This window comes from Acomys russatus, chromosome 17, assembly GCF_903995435.1.
Source record: "Acomys russatus chromosome 17, mAcoRus1.1, whole genome shotgun sequence".
Classification (NCBI taxonomy): domain Eukaryota; kingdom Metazoa; phylum Chordata; class Mammalia; order Rodentia; family Muridae; genus Acomys; species Acomys russatus.
The window spans coordinates 61,394,000-61,419,901 of NC_067153.1; the positions used below are offsets into that span (position 1 = coordinate 61,394,000).

A 25,902-nucleotide genomic window follows, 5' to 3' on the forward strand; every position below is an offset into this window, starting at 1 on the left:
AAAAGAAAGAAGGAAAGAAAGAAAGAAAGAAGAAAAACAAGGGAGAGATACTGCTCAGCAGTAGAGGGTTTGCCTAACACACCAGGGTGTGACACTCAGAAAAACAAGCCAGCCAGATCCTGACGTGAGAAAACAGTAAGTGGCTCTGAGACAGTGGGATGACCGTGAGTGGTAGTTCTCGCTGTATGGCTTTTAAAAGCCATTTTGGTTTTTCAGTTTTGTGTGTGTGTTGGGGGGTGGGGGGTGGGGGAAATCAAGTGAATAATAAAACTCTAGGCTGGGCAGTGGTGGCGCATGCCTTTAATCTCATCATTTGGGGAGGCAGAGGCAGGCAGATCTCTGTGAGCCTGAGGCTAGCCTGGTCTACAGAGCAAGTTCCAGGACAGCCAAAGCTACACAGAGAAAATCTGTCTTGAAAAACAAAAACAAACAAAAAGAAGAAAAAAGGAAACAAAAACCTCCAAGCTGCAAGTATAGCACAATACCTCTCACGCTATAATCCTAGCATAGAGCTAGGTAACACCTGCTCTTAAAAATCTAGTTTTTGAGACAGGTCTCACTCTGTAACCCCATTATGTAGGCCAAGCTGGCCTCAAACTCAAGAGTGCTAGGATTAATGGCATGTGTCACCATGCCTAGCTAAAATAACTTTTTTTTTTAAGGTTTTATTTTGTTTATTATATATACAGTCTCCATCTACATGTACACCTGCAGGCCAGAAGAGGGCATCAGATCACATTATAGATGGCTGTGGGCCACCATGTGGTTGCTGGGAATTGAACTCAGGCCCTCTGGAAGAGCAGTCAGTGCTCTTAACCGCTGAGCCATCTCTCCAGCCCCTAAAATAACTCTTGAAGTGTTAGAAGGAATCTGAGGTTGGGTCCAAGGCTTTAACCCAGGATTTGGGAGGCAAAGGCAGACAGAGCTCTTGAGTTCGAGGCCAGCATAGTCTACAAGAGTTACAGGACAGCCAGGGCTACGTGGAGTCTGTGGATGTGGCAGGGGAGTACAGCCCTTGTCTGGGATGTGGGTGTTTTTTGTTTTTGTTTTTTGAGATAAGAGTTTCTCTGTGTAGCCTTGGTTGGTCTGGTCTTCCTTTGTAGACCAAGCTGGCCTCGAACTCAGAGATCCGCCTGCCTCTGCCTCCCGAGTGCTGGGATTAAAGTTGTGAGCCACCACGCCTGGCGGGATGTGTTCTTAAGTCCCTGGGTCCAGTCACTGGCACTCCAAAAATAAACGCAAACAGAGAGTAGCTTACAGGTGTAACCCCCCTTTTTGGGAGGCTGGAGAATTAGTGCAAATTCAAAGCCATTCTGGGTTACATAGTGAGTTCCAGGGGGCCAGCCTGAGCTACAGAGTGAGCACTTGTTTCAAAACAACAACAACAAACCAATCTGAAAAGCTGCCTGAGTAGGTGTCATTTTGAGACAGTCTTGCTGGAATCACAGGCCTGCAGTATCATGACAGCTAATAATGTTCTAAAGCTTCTCCCGGCTGTACCCATCTCTATCCCTGTACGGTATGTAGAGAAAGCATGCCAGGAGTAGGCGAGACGATGTATGGGGGAACACTGACCATGGGGCACCACAGCCTGAGGCTTTTACACCCCTCCCCACTCCCATCTGTGGTGTGGGCCCAGCAACCACTACTCAGAAATTGTCAAGAGCTTCTTGTAACCAAGTAAGAGCTGTGTTCTAACTAGACCAGTGGTTCTCAACCTTTCTAAGGCTGAGACCAAACTCTTTAATACAGCTCTTCACTTTGTGATGACTCCATCAAAGAGGTTTTTGTTGTTGTTTGTTTGTTTGTTTGAGACAGGGTTTCTCTGTGTGGCCTTGGCCATCCTGGACTCACTCTGTAGACCAGGCTGGCCTCGAACTCACAGCCTGCCTCTGCCTCCCGAGTGCTGGGATAAAGGCGTGCGCCACCACGCCTGGCTCCAAAGAGTTATTTTCGTTGCTACTTCATATCTGTAGTTTTGCTACTGTAATCAACTGTGAGCCACCATGTTGGGTGCTGGGAATTGAACTCAGGACCTCTGGAAGAGCAGCCAGTGCTCTTAACTGCTGAGTCATCTCGCCAGTCCTTATGAATGGTAATGTAACATGTGTGTTTTCTTTTCTGATGGCCTTAGGTGACCTCTGTAAATAGGTCATTCAAACCACAGGTTTCAAACCTTGGGAAGGCAGCGGCATCTAGTCAATGGTGAGAAAAGCAGACACCCCCACCTACCCTCCACACACAACTTTGGGCCTAAGAGATAGAAGGTTGGTCACGGGAGACTTTTGAGTCAGCTGGACTCCAGCAAATGACTGCTGGAAATGGCCTGCGGGCAGTTTCTAGGGGGTGTGTCTCAAAAGATCTCTGCACAAAAAGGACCAATTACAGTTCCCATATCAACCCAACTTGTGTCGAGTGAATCTGCCTTTGGAAACTTAGCTGTCCCCCACCCACCCACAGAGCCCAGGACTCCCCAGGTGTCCTAGGGTCCTTCACAGCTTGCCCCTAGGGGTCAGAAGCAAATTTAGGCTGAGATGGAAGAGAAGTGCAGACCTGGTGGGGAGGGGGGCGTCTACTGCTGGGGCCCTGCAGGCAACAATAACTACAGCAACACCAACCAGATTCTCCTTCCTTTCAAAAGAGCTGTTTTTGTTTTGTTTGAAAAACAAAACCAGTGCTCTAGATGGAACCAAGGCTTTCTAAGCTCTTTACAGGGTTTGCATCTCTGGCCCTGTAATTTTTTTTTTTTTTTTTTTTAGTAAAAAGCTTAGTTGAGTACTGCCAAACGCCAAGAGCGCAAGGAACAGCAGCACAAGGCTCAGCAGGGTACTGTGCCTAACCAGGTTCTTCTAAGCACCCACTAGGTCTTTAGAAATAACAGCAATGACAACTCACCTTAATAACAGCCTGGGCCTCCTCAGACTTCTTTCATGTGAGTAACTCCCAGAGCTGAGAAAAACGGTAATTACGGAGCGGGTGCCACACCCCAAACGGTGATGTGTTATTAATTCACGAGCCCTTGCTGGGAAACTGAGGCCCAGGGAGAAGGATCTTGCTCCAGTGGAAGCAAGGTCCACGTGCTGAGAGCTCTGCTGGGCACTTGGGAACTGGAGGTGCTAGCTCCACCCCCTGTAGGTTTGGGAAGATGCCAAAGGCAGGTGCATTCACTCCAGAGGTGGGCTGGGAAACAGGTGATATGTGTCCCAGGCTCACCCACGAGGCTGCGGCAGGACCAGGTGGGCACCCCTTTGTCCTTGAGCCCCTGCCCCACTCTCCTGGAGAACAGGGAAGCAGGCCAGCGGCTACCCGCAGCATCCCTGAAATGTGCTCAAGGTAGGAGAGGGCTCGGTGGTCCAGACAGTATAGGAAGAGGAGTGGGGCAACTGGCAGCTGGGCATGGGGATCTAAGCAAGTCAAGAAGCGAGGAGACTCGCAACTACAGCTCGTGGCCTGGCGTTTGTAAGGCCCTGGGTTCGGTCCCCAGAACAGGGGGAAATGTCACTGAAAAACTGTCTTGGGAGCCGGGCGGTGGTGGCCCACGCCTTTAATCCCAGCACTCGGGAGGCAGAGGCAGGTGGATCACTGTGAGTTCAAGGCCAGCCTGGTCTACAGAGTGAGTCCAGGACAGCCATGGTGTTCAACTCGTGAGCTCATTCCACAGCAAGCCTCGTGTGCTCGCTCCTGTGGGAAGCGACAGAGGACGCCCGGATAGCCTGATAGACAAGAAGGCAGGCGGGAACTCACAGTGGACCTTTCCCACTCGTATCGAAGGAGGGAAGCCGTGAGAGCTCAAACTACGGTAGCAGAGAAGAAGATTCCGCAGGATCGCTTACAGCCTACTGTGTGCCCGGCACTGTGCCAACGCTAGGAAGAAATAAAACCGAATGTCCCGGGAAACCCGACAGGCCAAGGCCGGAAGCCACCAATGGTCAAGTCCTCTGGTGCTCCAGCACACGGTCCAAGGCATTTGAGGTTTTGTTCTAGGGGACTCTAAGTTTTGCTTCAGCCAGCTAAAAAGCTGACCAGAAGCGCGCTTGGGGAACCCTAGGCTACCGCTCTAAGTAGCTATCCAGGTGGGGGTGAAGGGTGGGGTGGGGTTGGGGGGATGTTGAGACAACGAGTTCCTACTGTCCTGAAACTCACTGTGTAGAAACCGTAGGCTGGCCTCACAGTCACAGAGATCCACCTGCCTCTGCCTCCTGAGTGTTGGGATTAAGGGAGCGGCCCACTATGCCCAGCTCAGTTTCCCCAGTTTTAACTTAAAGGTGGGCCTTGGACTGGATTTTCTCTCAGATTCCTCCTAGCCTGTGGAAGCTCTACATTGTTTTGGTGTGGTGGCAGATCTCAGGTTGATTTACATAAATTTGCATGTTCAATCAAAAAAAAAAAAAACCCTCAAACTCCAAGTATAGAAAATCCAATCAGTCCATTAGCGCAGCCAGACAGGCTGGAGGAGCCTACCAAGTTCGGGCACCGGGTTGTCAAGGCAGACAGCAGACAGTGGTAGCGATGGTACTTGGGGAAGAGGTGGGGGTGGGGTATGGGGGCAGAGGGAGGCAGGAGTGAGAAAGAGCACCTGTTCTGAGAGACACAGTTCAGGTCTGCACATCATCACAGGGCCCCGGGCTGGCCAGCCTCAGAGCCATTCCTCAAGATGGGATTGCTGCGTCTGCCTAGCAACAGCTGCGCCCTTCACTCTGACAGGAACTCTACCACTAACTGCTTTCTGGGAAACTGACCTCCGTGGGAGCTCCCATTATCCATTTCAAGGGCTTCACAACAGTGGAGGAGGTTTCTTAGGCTTTAACAGGCAAACTGTCTGCTGAACCTCCACTCACAGGGTGGCAGAAATGTGGCTATAGGGCTCCTGGAGACCTAAGAGAGCTGACAGGGTGAACGGCAATGCAGGAGAAATTCCAGGGCCTTTTTTAACCACCACACTCTCCTACAGTGTTCCTCTTCACCTGGGAGACCAAGGATGAAAACAAAGAAGCCTTCTGGCTCTTGGGCTGGGAAGCAAGCCCTAACCTGGAGCGCCAGAGTCCTGAGAAATCCCTACCTCAGAGAGGAGCTGGGGCTGGGGGGGGGGGGGGGGAAGCAGGCCAGTGGCAGCTGCTCCTTGCTGCTTGGGAGCTGGGGTGAGTACAGAGGTGCAGTGTGTAGAGGCAGCAGGTAGGCTAGGCACTAGCCGTGGGGCCCTCCTTGCCCCCTTCCCACAAGAGGGGTGGATGATTGTGCTGGGCGCCCTGACTCCCGTCAGGGAAAACAAGTCCTAACAGCTGGGAATCTGCCTGCCCCGCCAGCCCTGGGCTGCCTCCTCCTCTCTCAACCCCTCCCTCCCCAAAGACCCAGCTCAAAGACTAGCCCAGTCAGGATGTCTCTCCCTGATGGGTGGGCTGAACCTGAGCCAGCAGGAGGAGTTCATCCCCCAAGGCACCCGGGCCAGCAGAAAAGGAGTATTCACAAGGCAGAACCAGGTTCTGTTTCTCCCCATCCAAAATTCGAATCGTGACCAACTGTGATCCAGTGTTCCAGCTCTCTTAATGGAGGCACCCTGCTGGAAGACCTTCCCCCCCCCCACCCCCATCTTGAGTCACCTCCCAGTGGGAGGAAATTTTAGATCTCTCTGGTCCTACAGCTGAGTTTTGAAGATGAAGGAAACTGCGCCCAATAGAAGCAAAATAACTCGCTCAAGGTCACAGAGCCCAGAGCTCCTGCCTCTGGCCACTCTGGCAGCAACTCAAGAGTATACACAGATGCTCTCCACCTTGTGATGGAGTCCATCACTCTGTCTACAGCCCAGGACAGCAGCCCCCACCCCCACCACACCCCGTCTAGGCCTTTCCTCTCTCCCAAAGTCTCCATCAGGAGAATACTATAGAGCCAAAGACACCTTAGGCACAGACCACAGGCACTGCGAACAAAACCCAACGATCCATGCGGGGAATGAAACCCCACTCATCTCACACTGGGGATGGGGCTCAAAACTCTGAGAGCCAGGCTTTCAGGTCATATGGGGGATCGGTGGGGGCGGGGGTCCAGGAAGATAAAAGAGGGTGTACAACAAAGCAATTGTGCAATGCTCACTTCCCCTCGAAGGCCGAAGCACACAATAGTTAGGGATTTCTTCCCCGCGGGTCCTCAAGCCAGTCATGGTCCCTGGCCTCTGTCTCCAGCCACTTCCTCTGGCTGACAATTGTGTTTAGGCAGAAGGGCCCACTGGAGAAGGGGAGAGAGAGCGCCCGTGGAGTGGGAAAGCAAGAGATTGCCTCTAAAGCTAAGGAAGCCCTGAAGCCTGTAAGATCTCCGGCTCCTGAGGAAGGCCGGTCTTTAAAAAGCAGCTGCTGGGCAGGCTGGGTGGGTTTGACTGAGCCCTCTGGAAAACCAGACCTATGAGGTGAAGGCCTTCTGCGCCCTTGGGACAGCGCCAGGGCTAGAGAGACAAGAGGGGCCTTCCGCCCAGGATGAGGGAGTTGGGGTCCGAACAGCCGCTTTCCTGGGCTTGCTAAAACCAAGGGAATGTCAGGCACAAATAAATTCTCTGCATTCTTTTAGCACCACAGCCAAAAACCAAAAAGCCTTTTCAGTCGGGGCTGCTGGGTCCTCGCTCCAGCCCAACCCTCTCCTTCGCTCAACCTCTATTCAACGTGCACCTTGTCGGTCGGGTTCCCTCCATCCCATAGCCCCTCAGAGCCTCAGCAGGGCTGTTCCCAAGACCCGGTCACTCCGCCTTTCCCCGCCTCCCCCACGCCCTACAGCCCCGGGCCACAGGGACTGCAAGGAGTGCGAAGGGGCGCCCCAGGCTCCAGTCTGCGCCTGCGCTTTGGAGAGAGCCCCCTCCCTCCGCAACCCAGCAACCCAGCACGGCTAAACGGTACCGGGACCGTGGGATACCGGTAGGGTGGGATGCGCAGTGGGGGCAAGGTCAGTGCTTTCAAAGAGGGAGGGAGACCCGCCACCGGAACATCCCCCCACTCCCGAAAGTTTCCCTTCCGGGGCCACCGAGTGTGCGCGAGGGATGGCGCAGGGGGCGGGAGGGGGTGGGGTGGGGGTGGACAAAGTCACAACAGGACCCCTCCAGGGAGAGTACGGCGGGAGGGACCGGCAGGCGTCGAGATGTGGGCCGGAAGCCTCGCTGCTCCTTCAAGCCAAAGCTGCCACGAGAGCCTTTCACTCCACACCCCGCGGCCCCCGCCCGGGGCGTACGGCTCCCCCCACCTCACAACCCGTTAAACGCCAAACAGGCCTGAACTTACCGAAATCAGGTGCTGAGCTCCGCAGGCCTGGTCCACAGGGTCCATGGCTGCATCTCGGGGGCGGGCGGCCGAGGGGGGGCAGAGAAAGGGGGGTACCGGAGCCGCCTCTTGATGTCAAGGCTTTAAAGGGGCCAAAGAGCCCCGCCCCTCACCCAGACCCTGCCTCCCTCCTCCCGCGCAGCCAATCCAAGCTCACCCTGGGTGCGCGCCCCTCCCAGCTCTGTCCAGATGTTCCCAGGACGAGAGCTAAGTCTGCCCGGCCGGCGCGCGCCGCTTCCGCCCGGGTGGGAAGGGCCTCCCCCTCCCCCCTCCCCCCACGAAGAAACACGCTTCCCCTAGGCCAGGGCTGACCTGCAAAACCTGCCCAGTGTCGGGGATGCCAGGCTGGGCCGAGTGGAACTAGAATGGGGGCATTTAGAACAGAGGAAAAACTAAGTGGCTTCGCGCGGGCCCACGGGCATGCGCGTGTGCTTCCGTGGGGCTGGGCGTGCACGTGTGTGTGATTGAGAGCGTGTTTGTAATTTGCCTTTCTGCATACGCGTTGGGTTTAAGTCTGTGGCTTAACACAGAGGCTTGAATGTCAGTTTGGCCTTAAGTGCTCCTTTTTCCATCTCTAGGTCGCGAGCTTCCCAGAAATTTGGAGACTGAGAGCGAGGAACAGGCACCTCTTGTAGAAGCAGTGCTGCTTTAAGAGGCAAGGCAGACCCAGCTGTGGTTGCTCACGCAAAATCCTCGCACTTGTAAGGCAGAGGCGGGCAGATCTCTAGTGCAGAAAAAAGATACTGTCTTGGTTGTTAGCCACTTCCTTTGGGGAGGAGGGACGCCAGTTCAAACCACTGGGATTGAGGAACTAAGCTAATTAACCCTTAGGTTGCAGGCCCTTGCAACCTAAGAGCGCAGCACTATTCTCGCTGGCCTATTTGTTGTTACTGTTTTGTTGAGACAGGGTCTCCACATTACCCTGGCTAGCCAAGAACTCGCGATATAGGCCAGGCAGCCATCGAACCTGCCGAGATCCTATCGCAACACTTATTTGCCTTTAAGTGGATACCAGATAGCCCTCACAATGTGCACCGTACTAACTGGCCTGGATGTGCAGGCTCTGGTTCCACACGGGGATTCAAAGGTATCTTTGGACACAATGTGTATTTTATTATGCTTCTGTCATGGGTGTACAGGATGAAACTTAACTTAGTCCAGTAAAAGAACGTAAACCACCGGGCATGGTGGCGCATGCTTTTAATTCCAGGACTCGGGAGGCTGAGGCAGGTAGATCTCTGTGAGTTCGAGGCCAGCTTGGTCTACAGACCGAGGTCCAGGACAGTCAAGGCTACACAGAGAAACCCTGTTTGGAAAAACAAACAAAAAAGAATACAAAAACCATAAAGGAAATAAGGTGGTCAGGTTGTCTGGGATTAATGTAAGAGTTCCTCTCTGAAGAAGGCATCTTTTTTGTTTTTGTTTTGTTTCTTGAGACAGGGTTTTGACTGCCCTGGACTCTCTTTGTAGACCAGGCTGGCCTCGAACTCACAGCGAACCACATGCCTCTGCCTCTGGAGTGCTGGGATTAAAGGCGTGCGCCACCGCACCTGGCCTGAAGAAAGCATCTTAGAGTGGGGTTTTGAAGACAGAGAACTTGAGTAAGATCTAGGCAAGAATAAGGGCAAGAGAGAGGCAAAAAGCTGCTGGCAGGCATGGGATGGCAGTGCACCCCCTTGGTGGGAAGTGGGGGAAGTTACTGCAGGAGGCATTGTGGAGAGGGGGATGAGCGTGTAGATAAAGGAATCACTTAGGATTTACACACAAACAACGCCTCAGGGTGTCACTGTGTGAGTCAGTGGGTTTCAAACACTCTGTCCTCCTGTCTCAGCCTCCCGGATGTTAGTTTGGATTGTGGGTGTGCCACCAAGCCCAGATCATTACACAAGCCAAGCAGACACTCTATCCTGGAGCCAAATCCATGGCCTTCCGTTCGCTTTTCACCCTATTTCTCCATGCCCGAATGTGGCATCTTTGACAGCACAGGACTGAGTAATCCTTGCCCAATCATCCAACAGTTATTAAGTAGGGACTGATGGGCTAGTCCTGGGAGCCTGACAAAAATCAGACCTTGCTCTCCCTCAGAGGGCACGAACGTCCAATACAAATGATGTGTCTGTTGTATTCCAGTGCCTCGGAAATTTTGTCTGTCAGGCGTTTTTAACTATTTTGGAATGTTTTCAAGTAACTGAAGTTTTGGAAGCAAACATCTAAGCTGGGTTCTTTTCGTCTATGTTTCTATCCTTATTTAATAAAGACAGGCAGAACATTTGTCCATGTCCTCGCCCTCCCCTCGGGCTCTCGGACACTCTGTATTTTGGTGATCAGATGTGGGCAGACTTTATGCTTTGCATGCCTTTATCCTTAGAGATGAAAGGCGAAACTCTAGCAGTTCCACGATTATTTTCCTTGATGAGGCTTACTACATACATTTTGATTGAGTTTTACTAACCACTTTATTAAAACTGTGAGGTCCCAAGGTCGATTCTCCAATCAGCAATCACGCCCTTTCCTTGGTTATAAGACGAGCTAGCTTCTTGGGTGTCTGGGGCTGTAGGCTACTGTTTACAAAGCATTGTGGTGGTGTGGCAGAGCTGTGCACATAGTAATGATGACGTCAGGGAGCCACACCCTCACTGCTCACATGTAGCACACTCTTACTGGTGTTTAAAGAGTGTTTTGCCTGTCTGTGTACCTGTGTACCACTTGGGTGCTTATTGCCCACAGAAGTCACATGAGGGCATCACATCCCCCTGGAACTGAATTGTGGATGACTGTGAGCCACCTTGGGAGTGCTGAGACTTAACCCTGGTCCTTGGCAAGAGCCATCTTCCCTCATTCTCTGCCTTAATACTTTGTGGTCGACCATTTGATGTTGGGTGTCCCCCGTCCTCAGAGGTTGATGTCACAGTCACTTTACTGTCATTGTTGTCATCTTGGTTGATAAGATCGCCCAAGTTTAGAACTCCTGGTGGTCAGGTTGCTAACTGGCTTATTCTTCAAGCTGGACCAACTCCAGGTCACAGTCTAAATGCTACCTACTGCCCAGTAGGAGGAAGAAAGCTGGCTGGCTCGTGTTTGGCTCATTTTCTCCAGAGGAGTAAAAGCCTTGGCCAAGATACTTTGAAACCTCTCACCTGTACGATGAAATGGATCTGCTCCCATTCTTGAACTTCTCTTTGGAGTTGGAGCCAGTGGTCCAGGCCTGGAGTCCCTGCTGTTCAGGAAGGTCACAAATTCAAGACTTGCCTTGAGTGAGTTCAAAGGTCAGTTTAGGTCACTAAATGAGACCTGCTCTCAAAATAAAAAGTAAATAAAGGGTGAGTGGTAGAGTGCTTCCTAGTATGTGTGAGGTCCTGGGTTCACATTTTCCCTGAGCTTTGATTATATGCCAGGCATGGTGCATAGTGTTAGGGTAGGCCCCAGGGATGACTGTGGACACGTAAGCAATGTGAAAAGTGTACTTAGTCCATAGTGTTAGGGTAGACCCCAGGGATGACTGTGGACACGTAAGCAATGTGAAAAGTGTACTTAGTCCTAAGAGCAAGCGGAGTGTTTGCATGGTTTTAAGTGAGGCCTGGGAGGAGAGCTGGAGGGTTACATGATCAGATTTATATTTTCTGGGGGCTTTTTAGGGGGTTATTCTTGGGGTTTTGTTTGTTTATTTTGCGAAAGGGTCTCACTGTATAGCCCTGGCTGTCTAGGAACTCTCTATGTAGACCAAGCTGGCCTCAAACTCACAGAGATCTGCCCACCTCTATCTCCCTGTGGTGGGATCAAAGGCATGTGCTACCACCCCTGGCTTTAGATCTGTATTTTGGAAGGATTGCTGTGATTACAGTTTGGACAGAGATAAGACTGAAGTCAGAGACACAAGACAGAAAATATTTATAACAATTTGGGAGAAAGTGAGAAGTGATGTGGTCTCGGTGAGGAAAGTAACACAAGCCCTTGGGTGAGTGCTCCCTTCCCGGCCGCTGCCTGTCCAGGGTGAGTGCTCCCTTCCCGGCCGCTGCCTGTCCAGGGTGAGTGCTCCCTTCCCGGCCGCTGCCTGTCCAGGGTGAGTGCTCCCTTCCCGGCCGCTGCCTGTCCAGGGTGAGTGCTCCCTTCCCGGCCGCTGCCTGTCCAGGGTGAGTGCTCCCTTCCCGGCCGCTGCCTGTCCAGGGTGAGTGCTCCCTTCCCGGCCGCTGCCTGTCCAGGGTGAGTGCTCCCTTCCCGGCCGCTGCCTGTCCAGGGTGAGTGCTCCCTTCCCGGCTGCTGCTGTTCCTCAGGCGAGGATACAGATATGCTGCATATTAACCTCAGTTCTTAAGACAGGACAAGTTCCCCGAGACAATCTTTATCTGGGCAGTATTGTACCATCCAACGCAGAACATCGCACCACCATGCGCAAAGGTTGGGATGCTAAAACTCATCTCTACATACGACATGAAAGCAGAAGAGCAACCTGGGAAAGGAGGAGATGAACAGAAATGGAGGGAAGTCTGGCATGAACGGACGCACGCGGTCAGTCAGGAAACATGTCTTCATGATGCCCAGCAGTATGTACAATGAATATATACCAGGGGGAAAAAGCTCAAGGTGGGGCAAGATAAACGGCTCAGAGGTTAAGAGCACAGGCTGCTCTTCTGGAGGATCTAGGTTTGATTCCCAGCACCCACGTGGAGACTTACAACTCTCTGAGACTCCAGTTTGGGAGAATCTGGTACCCTCTTCTGGCGCAGCAGACACCAGGCAGGGGTATAGTGCACAGACACACATGAAGGTAAGGCATCCATATGCATAAAACCGTCAAAAAAGGTTGGAAGGAGTAACGTAGGCTTTCATATCAATAATGTTGAGGCTCGAGACGATTTGGACTAAAGAAATCTATGATTCATTAGAACTGGGGGCAACTGCAGCCACAGAGTGGAGAGGATCATGCAGAGGACGGGGTGCCGGGACAGAGCCCCAAGGAATGCCGATTAGACAGGGCGTCCAGAGGACTGCCATCACCAGAGCACGAGCCAGCTGTGCAAGGAGCAACCAGTTCCCACAGCCTTGGAGGTGGGTCCAGACAGACGTTCCTGTTGACTTTAGCCTCGCACCACCGGAGACCGGCAAAACCAGATTTTGAGCGGTTGGGAAAGATGTACATAGTAAGTAATGGAGACAGGAAGTGTTTAAATCTTCCAAGAATCTTGGCTGTGCTGTTAGAGAAAAAAAACGAAACAAAAAACAACTAGGCAGATATAGATGAACGAGGCAACAGGGTGTTCGTGAGAGGTGTTTTTAGTCAGCTTCAGGAAGGCAGGGTTTAATTTCGAGGAGGATCAAGAGCGATGCCATCTCAAAGTGCAAGGACAGAGACCACGTCTGAAAGTTGACCTCTGACCTCCACATGCACCCATGGCACAGTGTCTGTACACACACATTTTCAAAGTAAAAAAACCAAAAACAAAGTTGCAGTGCAGGGCTGGAGAAACGGCTCTGTGGTTAAAAGCAGGGGCTGCTCTCCCGAAGGTCCTAAGTTCAAGTCCCAGCATGAGCATAGTGGCTCGCAACCAACTATACCCATAGTTCCATGGGTTCCGATGTCCTCCTTGGATGTACGAGATGTGCATTCAGATAAAGCATCCGTTTCCGTAAAATACACACAAAATAAATATTAAAAACAAAAACAACATTGCAACAAATAGTGGCCCGTGCACTTGGGAGGCAAAGGCAGGTAGATTTATGTGAGTTTGAGTCTAGCCTGGTCAACATAGAGTTCCAGGCCAACTAAGGCTATATAGTGAGAGCCAGTTGAAAAACAAAAACATCGAGGGGTGTGGCTACTTAGGAATGGCACTCCCAAGTTTTCCTCCAGCCTTCATATTCACACACATGTTCATGTGCACACGTGTGAGAAACCCTGTCTGGGAAAACCAGAGAATAAAATAAAATAAAAGTAGACAACACTCACACTAGCAGTCCAACACTTAAGAGCCAGGGTGGTGAGTCTGAGGCTAGCCTGAGCTACACGACAAGATTCTATGTCAACAAAACAAAACAACAACAAACAAACTAGGGCAGACAAGATGGCTCAGCAGGTAAAGGTGCTTGCCACCAACTTGATAAACTGAGTCTGATCCCCAAAACCCACAAGAGAGAACTAAACTCCTGAAAGTTGTCCCGGTGGCCACATGTGCCCCCCATGTCAATAAGCAAATGTGAGAAAGATACTGAAAAGACCATCCACATTTCAGGTAATAGAAAAGCAACAGCGAGCCGGGCGTGGTGGCGCACGCCTTTAATCCCAGCACTCGGGAGGCAGAGGCAGGCGGATCGCTGTGAGTTCGAGGCCAGCCCTGGTCTACAAAGTGAGTCCAGGATGGCCAAGGCTACACAGAGAGACCCTGTCTTGAAAAACAAAAAAAAAAAAAAAAAAAAAAAAAAAGAAAAAAAAGAAAAGCAACAGCAACAAAATCAAAGCACCCACACAAGCAGGCTCTGACCTACTAGAGATCAGGGAAAGCCTAAAATGGCTCATTGCTGGACATGGACAATGCAGCCAAAAAAAAAAAAAAAAAAAAAAATGGGAAGTATTTTTGTTCTAAAGTATATGCAGTCATCTTTTTATTGTGTACACATATGTACACATGTGGGTGTGGGTGTGCACACAAGGACAGGGGTTGATGTTGGGTGTTTTCAATCAATTCATCTTTCCCCCCGCCCCCAGACAGGGTTTTTCTGTGTAGCCCTGCCTGTCCTGGACTCACTTTGTAGCCAGGCCAGCCTCAAACTCACAGCGATCCGCCTGCCTCTGCCTCCCAAGTGCTGGGATTAAAGGCGTGCGCCACCACGCCTGGCTGTTTTGCGCCAGTCTCCATTTTATTTTTATGTACATGGGTGTTTTGCTTGGGGTTTTTTGGGGTTTATTTTGGTTTTGTTTGTTTGTTTGTTTGTTTTTGATTTTTCGAGACAGGGTTTCTCTGTGTAGCCTTGGCTGTCCTGGGCTCACTTTGTAGACCAGGCTGGCCTCGAACTCAAAGTGATCCACCTATCTCTGCCTCTCAGAGTTCTGGGACTCCAGGTGTGCACCACCACACTCGGTGGTGTTTTGCTTGTATATAAATGACACACATGCCTGGTATCCATGGGGATCAGAAAAGGGCCTTGGATCCCTAGGGCTGGAGTTGCAGAAAGTTATGAACTGCTAGCCAGGTCCTCCAGAAGAGCAGCCAGTGCTCTTAAATCTCTGAGCCATCTCCCCAGCCCCTCATCATCACTTAAGAAACAACAACAACAACAAGCTGGGCGTGGTGGTGCACGCCTTTAATCCCAGCACTTGGGAGGCAGAGGCTGGTCGATCGATGTGAGTTCGAGGCCAGCCTGGTCTACAAAGAGAGTCCAGGACAGCCAAGGCTACACAGAGAAACCCTGTCCCCTCTACCCCACCCCCTGCCCCAAAACAAACCCCACAACAACAAACCAACAAAACCCAGGAGTCTATCAGTGCTGTACCAGTCCAAGAAATGAATCCTTCATTGTTCACTAGTCGATGAGCTCTTACTGGGATGTAATTAACATGATCAAGCAAGTTGTCAATCAGGCTTGCTAGTTGACACTGTAGCCTCAGCATTTGGGAGACTGAGGCAGAAGCGTTGCCGTGAGTTCAAGGTCAGCCACAAGGCCCTATCACAAAAATAAACACCATCCCAAGCATTTAAAATATGTCTTATCTGCCTTTTTCTTTCTTTCTTTTGGAGACAACTCTATGTAGTCCTATCTGTCCTGGAACTCTCTATGTAAAAAAGACTGGCCTCATACTCACAGAGATCCACCCGCCTCTGCCTCCCCAGTGCTGGAAGTAGAAGTGTGTGCCAGCATGCCTGGGCTAGCCTGTCATTATTTTCCATGAATGTCTTTACTGATATATTCACAAATGAGATCTGGTGCCCTCTTCTGGCGTGTAGGCACACGTGTGGGCAGAATACTGTACAAAAAAAAAAAATCTTTTTTTTTCTTTTTTGAGACAGGGTTTCTCTGTGTAACTTTGGCTGTCCTGGACTCACTCTGTAGACCAGGCTGGCCTCAAACTCACAGTGATCCACCTGCCTCTGCCTCCTGAGTGCTGGGATTAAAGGCATGAGCCACCACCGCCCTGCCACAAATAAATCTTAAAAACAGATTATAGCTGATGGACAGCTCATTCTCCACACGGGGAAGGGGTGGGGGAGAGTGTGTGTGGGGGTTCTGCCTCTGACATGAACTCTGGTGCCTGCATTTGATCCCTGCCCCTTGCGGGGAGAGGCCCTGTGGGAACACAGAGGAAGGATGTGCAGGCTAACCAGATGAGAGCTGAGCGGCTGTGGTCGGACAGTGGGGGAGGAGGACCCCACCTGTCAGGTCTGGGGGAGGGGAATAGAGTGGAAAAGGGAGGGAGGGTGGCAAAGGAAGACGTGCTTGAGAGGAAAACAAGACGGACAGACACAGATTGGATGCAGTGTACGGGATTTAAATGGCATCCGCAGGACTTGCTGGACTTTGCACCTGTTTCAATGTGAGAAGGAGACAACCGAAGCTTCTATCGCGATAAAAGAGCGTCACAACGGGGCTAAGATTGAGTTTGGGAATGATCAGTTTGCTTTTGGAATATGTTGAAATATGATAGATTTGAGGTGCCTAATAACTAGTTCAGGAGATAACGATTACAAAACAGGAAAATACTAGTTTGGGACCCTGGGGGTGAGGCGGCGGCTACCAGTTTAGGAGCCATTAGGGTGTGGTTAAGTTAAAGGAACAGGAACAAAAGGTCTTTCTTTGGTAAAAATACTCAGGAGGCTGGACGGAATGCTAAGCCATAAGATTGTCTCTTCTCTTCTCCAAGAAACCACCCCCCACTCCCACCCCGTCTCAAAAAAGAAACAAACAAAAAGATGGTCTCTACCACTTGTGTCAGAAGCAAGGTGCCTGCTAAAAGCAGAACCTTCACTGTGGATGTACTTAATGCCATAGAGCTTAACAATGGCCAGCGTGGGGGGTGGGGGTGGGGGACTATGGGGGGTTTGGGTGGGTGGTCAGGACCTTGGACGAGGCACTGGCTGCTCTTGTAGGAGTCAAGAAGCCATACACCCACGTGGTGGTAAACAATAATCTGTCCCAGGAGATCCCATGCCCTCTGCTGGTCTCTTTGAGAACTGCATGCACATGTTACAGATAGACACACCGACAAAACAAAATTAAATTTAAAAAAGTTTTTTTTAATGGTTACCATGGCAATAAAGGAACACAAGGCCAGGGAGCCTTTAATCCAAGCACTTGGGAGGCAGAGGCAGGAGGATCTCAGTGAATTCAAGACCAACCTGGTAAATTATAACACACTCTGGTCAAGACTACATAGATACCTTGTCTCAAAACAAACAAAAATCTCAATGCTCACGGGCAGAGTGTGTGCAAGGTCCTGTGTGTGGTTGACTCTTAGTCCAAAAACTGAAGAGGGAGGGAGACGGGACAGGAAGGAGAAGCAAGATTGCTGAGCTGTACTGCAGACCCAAATCACTACCCACCTCAGGGTTCGTAACTTAAAGCTTATTTATTTTTGGTGGGGAATGAGAAGGCTAGGAATCAAACCTTTTAAGTAAATGCTCTGCAATTACACTTTACCTCAAGCCCTAAATAGCTTTTGTCACCACTTTGTTTTTGTTTTCTTTAAAGACAGGGACTCATATAGCCCAGGCTAGCCTCAAACTATGTAGCTGAAGGTGCCCCTCAACTCCCGATCCTCTCGCTCCTGCCTGCCAAATGCCTAGATTACAGGCAGGCCCCATACCCCCAGCTTCTGAGTATTTTTTTAAATGCTAGTTAGCATTTCTTTCTAGTATCTGTGAGTGCTGTGGTAGAGACCTGGCCTGCTCTAGGAAAGATGCCTTGGTACTAGCCACTTGTAGCCAGGGCAGCACCTTATCACAGATTTCATTGAGGCCTTGTCTCAAGGCCTCAGGCTTAGGAAGTCCAGAAAATGCCCACAGAAAAGTCAGATTTATGGAGCTCAAGGATGAACTCCGTGTTATTTTTATTTTTCATTTTTATAAATAACGCGTTGGAGCTGGAGATGAGGCCCGGCGATAGACCATTTCCTGAACACACACAAGTAGCAAACAAAAGTACTTCCAAAAGCAGTTTTGGTTGGGTGTGGTGGCACACACCTTTAATCCCAGCACTCAGGAGGCAGAGGCAGGGAGGGATTTGTGTGAGTTCGAGGCCAGCCTGGTCTACAAAGCGAGTCCAGGACAGCCAAGGCTACACAGAGAAACCCTGTCTCGAAAAACTAAAATGAACAAACAAAGAAAAAAGCGGTTTCATCTCCCAGAACCACAGTCTCCATCCGGACTGCCTAGCTCACAGCCCTGCAAACGCATCTGCCCGGCCCCATCCCCTTCCAAACACGGGAAACACAGGCAGTGTTGAGTGGCTTGTTCCCGACGCTTTGCCACAGGCTCCCACCAGGCCTCCAGACTGCCTGATGGCTCCGGGACGCAGGAGCAGTTCTCAGTACAAAAGCTCCGCAGTCTGTCTTTGCTGGTCTCGCTGCTCGGTCCTACTGGCTTCAGAATCTTTTCTCGGGGATGCAGGGACTGGCTGAGTCTCCGTGGTGGCGTGCCTCGCTCTGAAGAGCAGAAGGCTTCGGTCCCAGCTGGTGGTGCCGAAGCAGCACACCAATTCCATGTCGTGGTCCTGCGTCAGGATCCGCACGACCTGGCTGGCCATATCACCCCGGATGGCGAGAGCGCGGAAGTGATCGAACTTACTGAGGCCCAGCTTCCGGAGGCGCCGTGCCGCTGCCCGGTAACACTTCCAGGGCTGGGGCTCCACCAGGAGGTAGCTGCAGAGAGAGGAGACGTGGGCCAGGAACGCGCACAGGCCTTGGTCCCCGTGGTTCAGATGAATCCACATGGTCACCGACATGCAGAACACAACGTCGAATACGGAACGCCCGAACTGGCTTAGGAAAGAGTTCACCGGGGCCTCCCTGTTCCTTTGGTCCATCATGTCCAGGGTGATGAAGGTCAGGGCGTCGGGGAAAGGACATTCTTTTTCAGCCCGCTCCACAAGGGCTGGGTCTATATCACAGCACAGGAGGCGGAGTTCTCTGGAGCAGGTCTCTCCATCGCTCGGGGAGAGGAAATGTCTGTATAGAGCCACACTCAGGTCCTAGAGGAATCCAAAAGAGCCCTGTCATCGCAGCTCTCAAACAGTGAGAGGAAAAGAAATCTCTCATCCGTTGAGGCTGCCACTTACCTCTGCCTGTACCGGATGTGAGGCTCTTTTTTTTTTTTTTTTTTTTTTTTTTTTTTTGGTTTTTCGAGACAGGGTTTCTCTGTGTAGCCTCGGCCATCCTGGACTCACTTTGTAGACCAGGCTGGCCTTGAACTCACAGCGATCCGCCTACCTCTGCCTCCCAAGTGCTGGGATTAAAGGCGTGTGCCACCACGCCCGGCCCGGATGTGAGGCTCTTAATGCTCTAAAGAGGACACATTTTTTTTCATGAACAGATCAGAGGCTACAGGCTGTAATGCACCCGCCCTATAACCTACATTCTATTTTAATTTTTAACCTTTTCCTTCCTTTTTTTTTTTCAAGACAGGGTCTCTCTGTGTAGCCTTGGCTGTCTTGGACTCGCTTTGTAGACCAGGCTGGCCTCGAACTCACAGTGATCCACCTACCTCTGCCTCCCCAAAGTGCTGTGATGAAAGGCTTGCGCCACCCCCGCCCAGCTTGAGTCAGTCTTAATTCAAACTCACTATATAGCTGAGGATAGCCTTGAACTCCTGACCCCCTGCCTCCGCCTCCTGAGGGACACATGATTACATGCATGCAACTATGCCTGACCACCTGTACACCGACACTGACAACAGACTGAGCTGTTGGAAGTTATAGTCCAAATGATGTGGCAGAGGCAGCCCAGAGCCCAGAGCAGGTTTTCAGCTTAAATGATTTACTGGCAAACTCAGGATCTTTTTCTGGGTGTCTCATATCCAAAGGAAAGGAGATGGGAAGTTGAGTGGTATCCCTGATCAGGAAGGCAGCGAATAAGAGCACTGTCTTGTAAAAGTCTGTTCCTCAGATGCAGCCAGCAAAGTCTGGGTTTTAAGCAGTTCTCATCCCGCCTTCATCTCTACAGCCTCCATTTCTCCCGTGGGAGCCTGCTGCACCTCCTTCTGAAACCCACTCTACTTCTGTAGCCATCACTTAAAAAAAAAATTATTATGTATACCGTGCTCTGCCTGCATGTACACATGCACACCAGAAAAGGGCATTAGATCACACTATAGATGGTTGTGAGCCACCATGTGGTTGCTGGGAATTGAACTCAGGACCCCTGGAAGAGCAGTCAGTGCTCTTAACCTCTGAGCCATCTCTCTCTCCAGCCCTGTAGCCATCACTCTTAAAAGCCGCTGTGACTCTTTCTAGCCGAGTGTAATGGCACGGCCATCTTACGATGCGTCTGACTCTCGCCCACTAGCAGTAGCACGGGTCACACAGAGCGGAGGCCACTGAGATGTCCACTAGCAGTAGCATGGGCCACGTAGAGCGGAGGCCACTGAGATGTCCACTAGCAGTAGCACGGGCCATGTAGAGCGGAGGCCACTGAGATGTCCACTAGCAGTAGCACGGGCCACGTAGAGCGGAGGCCACTGAGATGTCCACTAGCAGTAGCACGGGCCACGTAGAGCGGAGGCCACTGAGATGTCCACTAGCAGTAGCACGGGCTGGTCAGTAAGACGGAATGTTAGGAACAGCGTCACGCTGAAGAGCTTGGCTCAATGCACCAAAATAGAATATTTCCAAAAACATACTCCTGAGTGGAAAAATCAAGCCACAGTGAAAAGATGTGGCAAGTCTCTTGTCTTGTTTGTTTGCCTGGTCCTCCGCTTCTGCCTCCCAAATGCTGGTATCACAGGTGTGTGCTGCCATATCGGGAACACAAGCTTTCCTTTATACAGAATCCCAAAGTGGGAAAACTGTATCGTTTGGGGTTAGAAAAAGAGTAAGATACAAGTGAAAGCAAGACAGTAAGTCGAGTTGTTACCTGTGGCTGAAGAGGCCTTTTATAAGTAGGCAATGGCATATAAAGAACTTTTTGGGGTACTGACAATGCTTGCTTTATTTATTTATTACTCTGACAATGGTCATTCATAAAGTGCAGACTTATGTTTTATGGACTTTTTATGAAGGCATAGAATAATTCACCAAAAAACTCTGCATTTTAAAAATTACGGATTGAAATTTGGTATAGTGGCACACACCTTTAATCCCAGCACTCCAGAGGCAGAGGCGGGCGGATCTCTGTGAGTTTGAGGCCAGCCTGGTCTGTCGCAGAAAAAAAAAAAAAAAAGAAAAGAAAACTTAAAAAATTATGGATGAGGGTTGTTTACTTATCTGAAGTCACACATTAAGTTAATTCTCTTATACCAGGCTTTTCTTTCTTTTCTTCAACTTTTCTATTTTTAAATTTACTTTTTTTTTTAATGTGTATGCATGTGTCTCTGTGCTTACATATGCCATGTGTGTGCAGGTGCCAAGAGGGGCCAGAAGAGGACATGTGATCCCCTGAAACAGGAGGTCCAGGTGGTTGAGAGCTGTCCAACAAGGGTGCTGGGAACTGAACTCAGGTCCTCAGAAGAGCAGCCAGCACTCTGAAGAGGCAGCTAGGCCGTCTAACAAGGTAAACGAGCCACCTGGGGTCATTTTAAAAACATACGCTGACGTAAGAGACAGGGGCAAAGGCCAAGATGCTGCCTTTGTAGTGAACTGTGAAGTCACACTAACACAGTAGTTCAATGTAACCCTTGGAGGCACAAGGACCCACACCACACGGCAAAACTTCCTCCTCCCTCAATTCGCTTCCCTTCTATCTGACCCTGTGTGCTTGAGCCTGGCATGGCCTGCACACTGAGGGCGGTGTGGCCACGCAGAGCGACTCTGTGTAAAATGATAAATCAGTGCACACAGGAACAACCACTTTAGTCAACTGGAACTGTGTCACCTCTACTGTGCTTTTATATGCACTGCTTTCAACTTTAAAATCTTTGAGTGGCTTCCCGGTTCCTTTCAGGAGATCTCTTTTTATCCCCTCTAATTTCCTGTATTATGGTGAAGTTTGCACCAGACACACCCAGTCTGTATCCAGAAGCTCTCCTTAGCTGAGTCCCTTAAGGTCTTCAACCATCCACCAGTGTCTCTTTTATTGTAGTTTTTGGAAACAGAGTCTCATATAGCCCAGGCTAGCCTCGAACTTTCGAGGATGTCCACCCTTTGTCTCTACACCGGAAAAGCCATCACCATAGTAAAGGACTCCATAAACCCCCTACTCTGGAGTGACTGCGGTGTGGAACCTAACTTTGGAACCATTCGCAATCATGGGGCAAGACTGCCTGCCGCACACAAGATGCCCACTAAGTGGCTATAAACAGGTGAGATTGGCATTTTCTTATTTTGCATGTGGTTTGACTATAATCATTACGTTCCTGAAAATACTTTGCGGTGGTAAGGGTGGCTGAAAACCTCCCTCCTCTGGCAGAATCATATATTTTCTTTCTTGATCCTCTCTACTGTTCACCGTTGTACTGTGTTAGCACAAGTTTAAGTAAATTATGTACCTGACTCCAGGTCTGCCTTGCACCGGATATTAGAGCTTTAAGTTTCAGGCATGATTCTGCCACCCGGGATCTTGGTGGATTCTGGGAGCCCCAGTCTCCAGCCAAGGCCAGCAAAGCTGGGGGAGGCAAATGCCGGAAGTCCAGATTAGACCGCCCTCCTCCCCCGCGGTCCGGCGGGAATTTGGAATGAACTGTAGATTACTCAAAATTCCTGACTTGGTGGTGGAGCCCCAGGGGTTGGGTGGGAAGTGCACACGTTCTGTCACCGCTATACTTAAAAAGCCCACTTCGGGCAAGTTTTGATGCCACGCCCGGGCCAGCACCACCGAGGACGTGGAGGCTGGGCAACTGCTGGGCTCCCGGCGCTCCGAGCCCTCCCGCGTCACTCACCCCGGAGTTACACCCCACGTCGAGCCCCAGGATCGGCCTCCTGTCGGGACCCTCGGGAGGGAAGAGCTGCCGAAGAAGCTCCGGGGGCAGAAGGCGGAGCCTTTGCTCGGGAGGGTGGAAACGAGAATAATGAGGGAAATTTCCGAACGGGGCGGCCCCGGGCTTCAGAGCCGCTGGATTCTCTTCTTTCACGGCCTCTTCATCGACCCCTCCTGCCAACCTCTCTGACGCTGCCATCAGTCTTGGTCCCTTGGTCCGGGCGGAACCGGAAGCCCGGAATCTGCGGAGGGAGAGCGCAGCGGGCCAGCGCGCATGCGCCTCGGGGAGAGGTCGGAAGTATGGGGAGCCTGAGTAGGCGGGAAGACTCGTGTCTAGTGCGGGTTTGCGGTATCCTATGAAGGCCGTCATCATCCCCTCTTATTAACGAAGTTGCCCAAGTTGAGGTTGAGACTTGGGCCAACTGACCAAAGCAAGGATTTTGCTGAGGTCTTGGAAATCAAGTTGGTACAACTTCCTTTCCTTTCAAATGCACAAAGCGAGACCCAAAGGAAAGAAATTAGTTCTCTGGGGGGGGGGGGGGGATGTCTGTGGCATGCGACAGGGTCACACAGTGAGACTGTGACACAGGAACGTGCTCCTGGCTTAGTAAAAGGTAGCTGGAAGCTATAGCTCACTTGAGGTGCCAGACGCTCTTGTGGAACAGGCAGACATAATAACTGTAGTCTCCACCCCAGAGGGTAGACAGCATTGATGCTTTTCAGCCTTGAATCTCATATACTTATCATAAACCCTGGTGCAGAGACGTTCAGTAAATATTTGTAGAATGAAAACTATACAGGAAGCAAATAAGTGAGTGACTAAATCATCATATCTACTGGGGGTGGGGCGGGGGCGGGTGGAGAAAATGGGAGGGAGAAAGTTAAATTGAAAGATAAGGCGAGAGGAAGTTAGACAAAAAGCAGGCTGAGGGCTGCAGAGATGGTTCAGCTGGGTTAGCATGTGGCCTTGCGTTCCTATCACCAGCAGCCGCCAGAATACGCTGGACGCCTGTAGTCCCGGAGGTGGGGAATCAGAGACCTGAGGGTCCTCGGGGTTTGCGGCCTAGGCAGCCTAGCTGACTTGGTGAACTCCAGGTCCTTTGAAAGATTCTTTTGCAGGATATTTGATCCCAGTGTGAACCCCGAGATTGTGAACTGTAAAAACCTGTTTCTTGTTTGGCGTGGCTCAGCCCTAAAACATGCCTTTAACCCAAGAACTTTCTGTTTATTGTAAACAGATGGTTATGGTGGGGCTCAGCCCCAGGACACACCTTTAATTCAGGAGCTTTCTGTAACAGGATTAAATAAAGTTAACCCTAGGTCAAGGGGCCGAGCAAGAAACCAGCTGACAGGGATTAAGTAAAAAGGTGGGGCTTTGAGAGAAGAGTAGCTGAGACATCCTGGAGAAAAAGAAGGAGCTCTTTGGCTTTTTTTTTTTTTTTTTTTTTCCTCTGAGACAGGAGCTGAGTAGGAAGGTCAGCTGGGTGCTTTCTCTGCCTCTCTGAGCTAAGCAGGTTTTCACCCCACCTGGCTCCTGAGTCTTCACTGGTAAAATTGAACAGTTGGGATTTAAAAAAAAAAAACAAAACCAAAAAATAATGTTTTGGCCCTCTAAGGAGTGGAGTGGTACAATTTCACAGACAGAGCTCCAGCTGCGGACAAACTGAGCCGCTGTTAGGGTTGCTAAGTCATCTGGACTAGAGGAGAGTTAGGGATGGGAAGAACCATAGTAGATAGAAGGCTTTAGGACCCTGTGCAGTGCGACTCCAGATGCTTGGGAAAAGAAGCAGAAAGTGAAAAGCCAAATGGCTTGGCTGAAACTGTCCCAATACCACTTACGATCATTATCATTTTGGTGTTTTATACTTTGTTCTTAATAGCTATAATGGCTCTCTGGACTCGCTCAAAGGAAAAGTGGATTGATAAGATTTAAGCCTTAGAAGGAAAATTAGAGAGATTTATAAACAAGGATAAGAAAAACACCCAGACACAGACAGAGGAATTTAGACAAACCTTAGAAAGACCTTTAAGTCAGGCGGTGGTGGCACACGCCCTTAATCCCAGCACTCGGGGAGGCAGAAGCAGGTGGATCGCTGTGAGTTCGAGGCCAGCCTGGTCTACAGAGTGAGTCCAGGACAGCCAGGGCTACACAGAGAAACCCTGTCTCGAAAAACCAAAAAACAAACCAAAACAACAAACAAACAAACAAAAAACAAAACAAAACCCCAACACTGCTCTAGATGTAATCAAGGACAGAACAGCTTCAATAAATAATACAAAAAAGTCAAGGAAGACCACAAATATTTTGGCAAGCTTCTATAAATGATCATATACCTAAGTGAAAAATAAAAATAAATGGCATTAGAACTGATGGTTTAGTAGACATAGACAAAGATGTATGAATCATTTCACCGAGGGGTTGGAGAGATGGCTCAGAGGTTGTGCTTCCAGAGGACCTGAGTTCAATTCCGGACAACCACATGGTGGCTCTCAGCCATCTATAATGAGATCTGGTGCCCTCTTCTGGTGGGCAAGCATGCATGCAGGCAGAACACTGTATACATAATAAATAAACGAATCTTTAACAACAACAACAACAACAAAAATTCACTAAAATCTTGGCCTCCAGATTGCTCTCTACAGGAAATAAATATCCAGCCTCTAGGGATTGGACCTTCATCTCAGACAAAAGGTGCGAGTGGGTCGAGTGCATATGGCGGAAAAGACTAATAGGAAAAAATTAAAACCTGTCCCAGGTGCTGTTAGACATGTTTAATGCCCTGATCTGACCTAGATGTGTACAGCCAGGCCACACCCCCAGGTGATTCACGTGCTGGGTGGATGTAAGAACACAGGACCGTGTTTCCACATATGTGCCCTGAGTGGTGTCTATGCCTGTGACTACACACTGTGGGGTTTTTTGTTTTGTTTTTGTTTTTTGTTTTTCAAGACAGGGTTTACACACTGTCTTAATAGCCCCAAATCAGGGCTATTTCCAGTTTGGCTTACCTTCGCTGGATGCCAGGCATGCCCGTGGCCACTGCTGTGCCGTCCAACACAGGGAGAAACTCCAGTGATGGGAAATGAGCTTCCATAACCGACTGCAGTAAAATGGCAGCTTCTGAAACCTTACAGAGCCCAGTGACTCCTTGACTGAGTCTTGGAAAGTCCTCAGACAATAAAGACCTCGGAGCTGGAGCTTGGCCAGCTGCACCGGAAGCCTGCTTTTGCCCTTCACAGGATATTACTCAGAGTCCTTTAAATGAAGAGGCAGATGCCTCACTGACAGTTTTGGTGGGAGTATGATTTAGTACCACCACCATGAAAACCAGTATGGAGGTTTCTCTCTGTAGCCTTGGCTGTCCTGGACTCCCTTGGTAGACCAGGCTGGCCTGGAACTCACAGAGATCCACCTGCCTCTGCTTCCCTGAGTGCTGGGGTTACAAGTGTGCACCACTGTGCCTGGCCCAACACACACACACACACACACACACACACACACACACACACACACTAAATAAATAAATAAATAAATAAATAAATAAATAAATAAAC

At 50.3% G+C, this 25,902-nt stretch overlaps 2 protein-coding genes across 2 annotated transcripts in view; both read right to left on the reverse strand.

The window, feature by feature from the left end:
• The window catches only part of Nckap5l (NCK associated protein 5 like), a 39,500-nt gene extending 32,105 nt beyond the window's left edge, over positions 1–7,395 (reverse strand). Inside the window, exon 1 of the mRNA XM_051160332.1 lies at positions 7,257–7,395. The gene's annotated coding sequence lies outside the window, so the exon portion shown is untranslated. The remainder of the gene's footprint in view (positions 1–7,256) is intronic.
• Positions 7,396–17,676: 10,281 nt separating this feature from the next.
• On the reverse strand, positions 17,677–22,732 carry Bcdin3d (BCDIN3 domain containing RNA methyltransferase). The gene is made up of 2 exons (XM_051160333.1): positions 22,310–22,732; positions 17,677–18,470 (listed from the first exon to the last, which is right to left on the reverse strand). The coding sequence occupies exons 1-2, from the start codon at positions 22,718–22,720 to the stop codon at positions 17,808–17,810; spliced, it is 1,074 nt and encodes a 357-aa protein (XP_051016290.1). The 5' UTR covers positions 22,721–22,732; the 3' UTR covers positions 17,677–17,807.
• Positions 22,733–25,902: the final 3,170 nt, after the last annotated feature.

What these genes read in the sequence shown, in the direction of transcription:
- Bcdin3d (XM_051160333.1), bottom strand. Translation starts at nt 22,720, where the DNA reads ATGATGACGGCCTTCATAGGATACCGCAAACCCGCACTAGACACGAGT. An exon ending in ACGTGGGGTGTAACTCCGGG is followed by an intron (nt 18,471 to 22,309) that starts GTGAGTGACGCG and finishes GGATTCCTCTAG; the next exon opens with GACCTGAGTGTGGCTCTATA.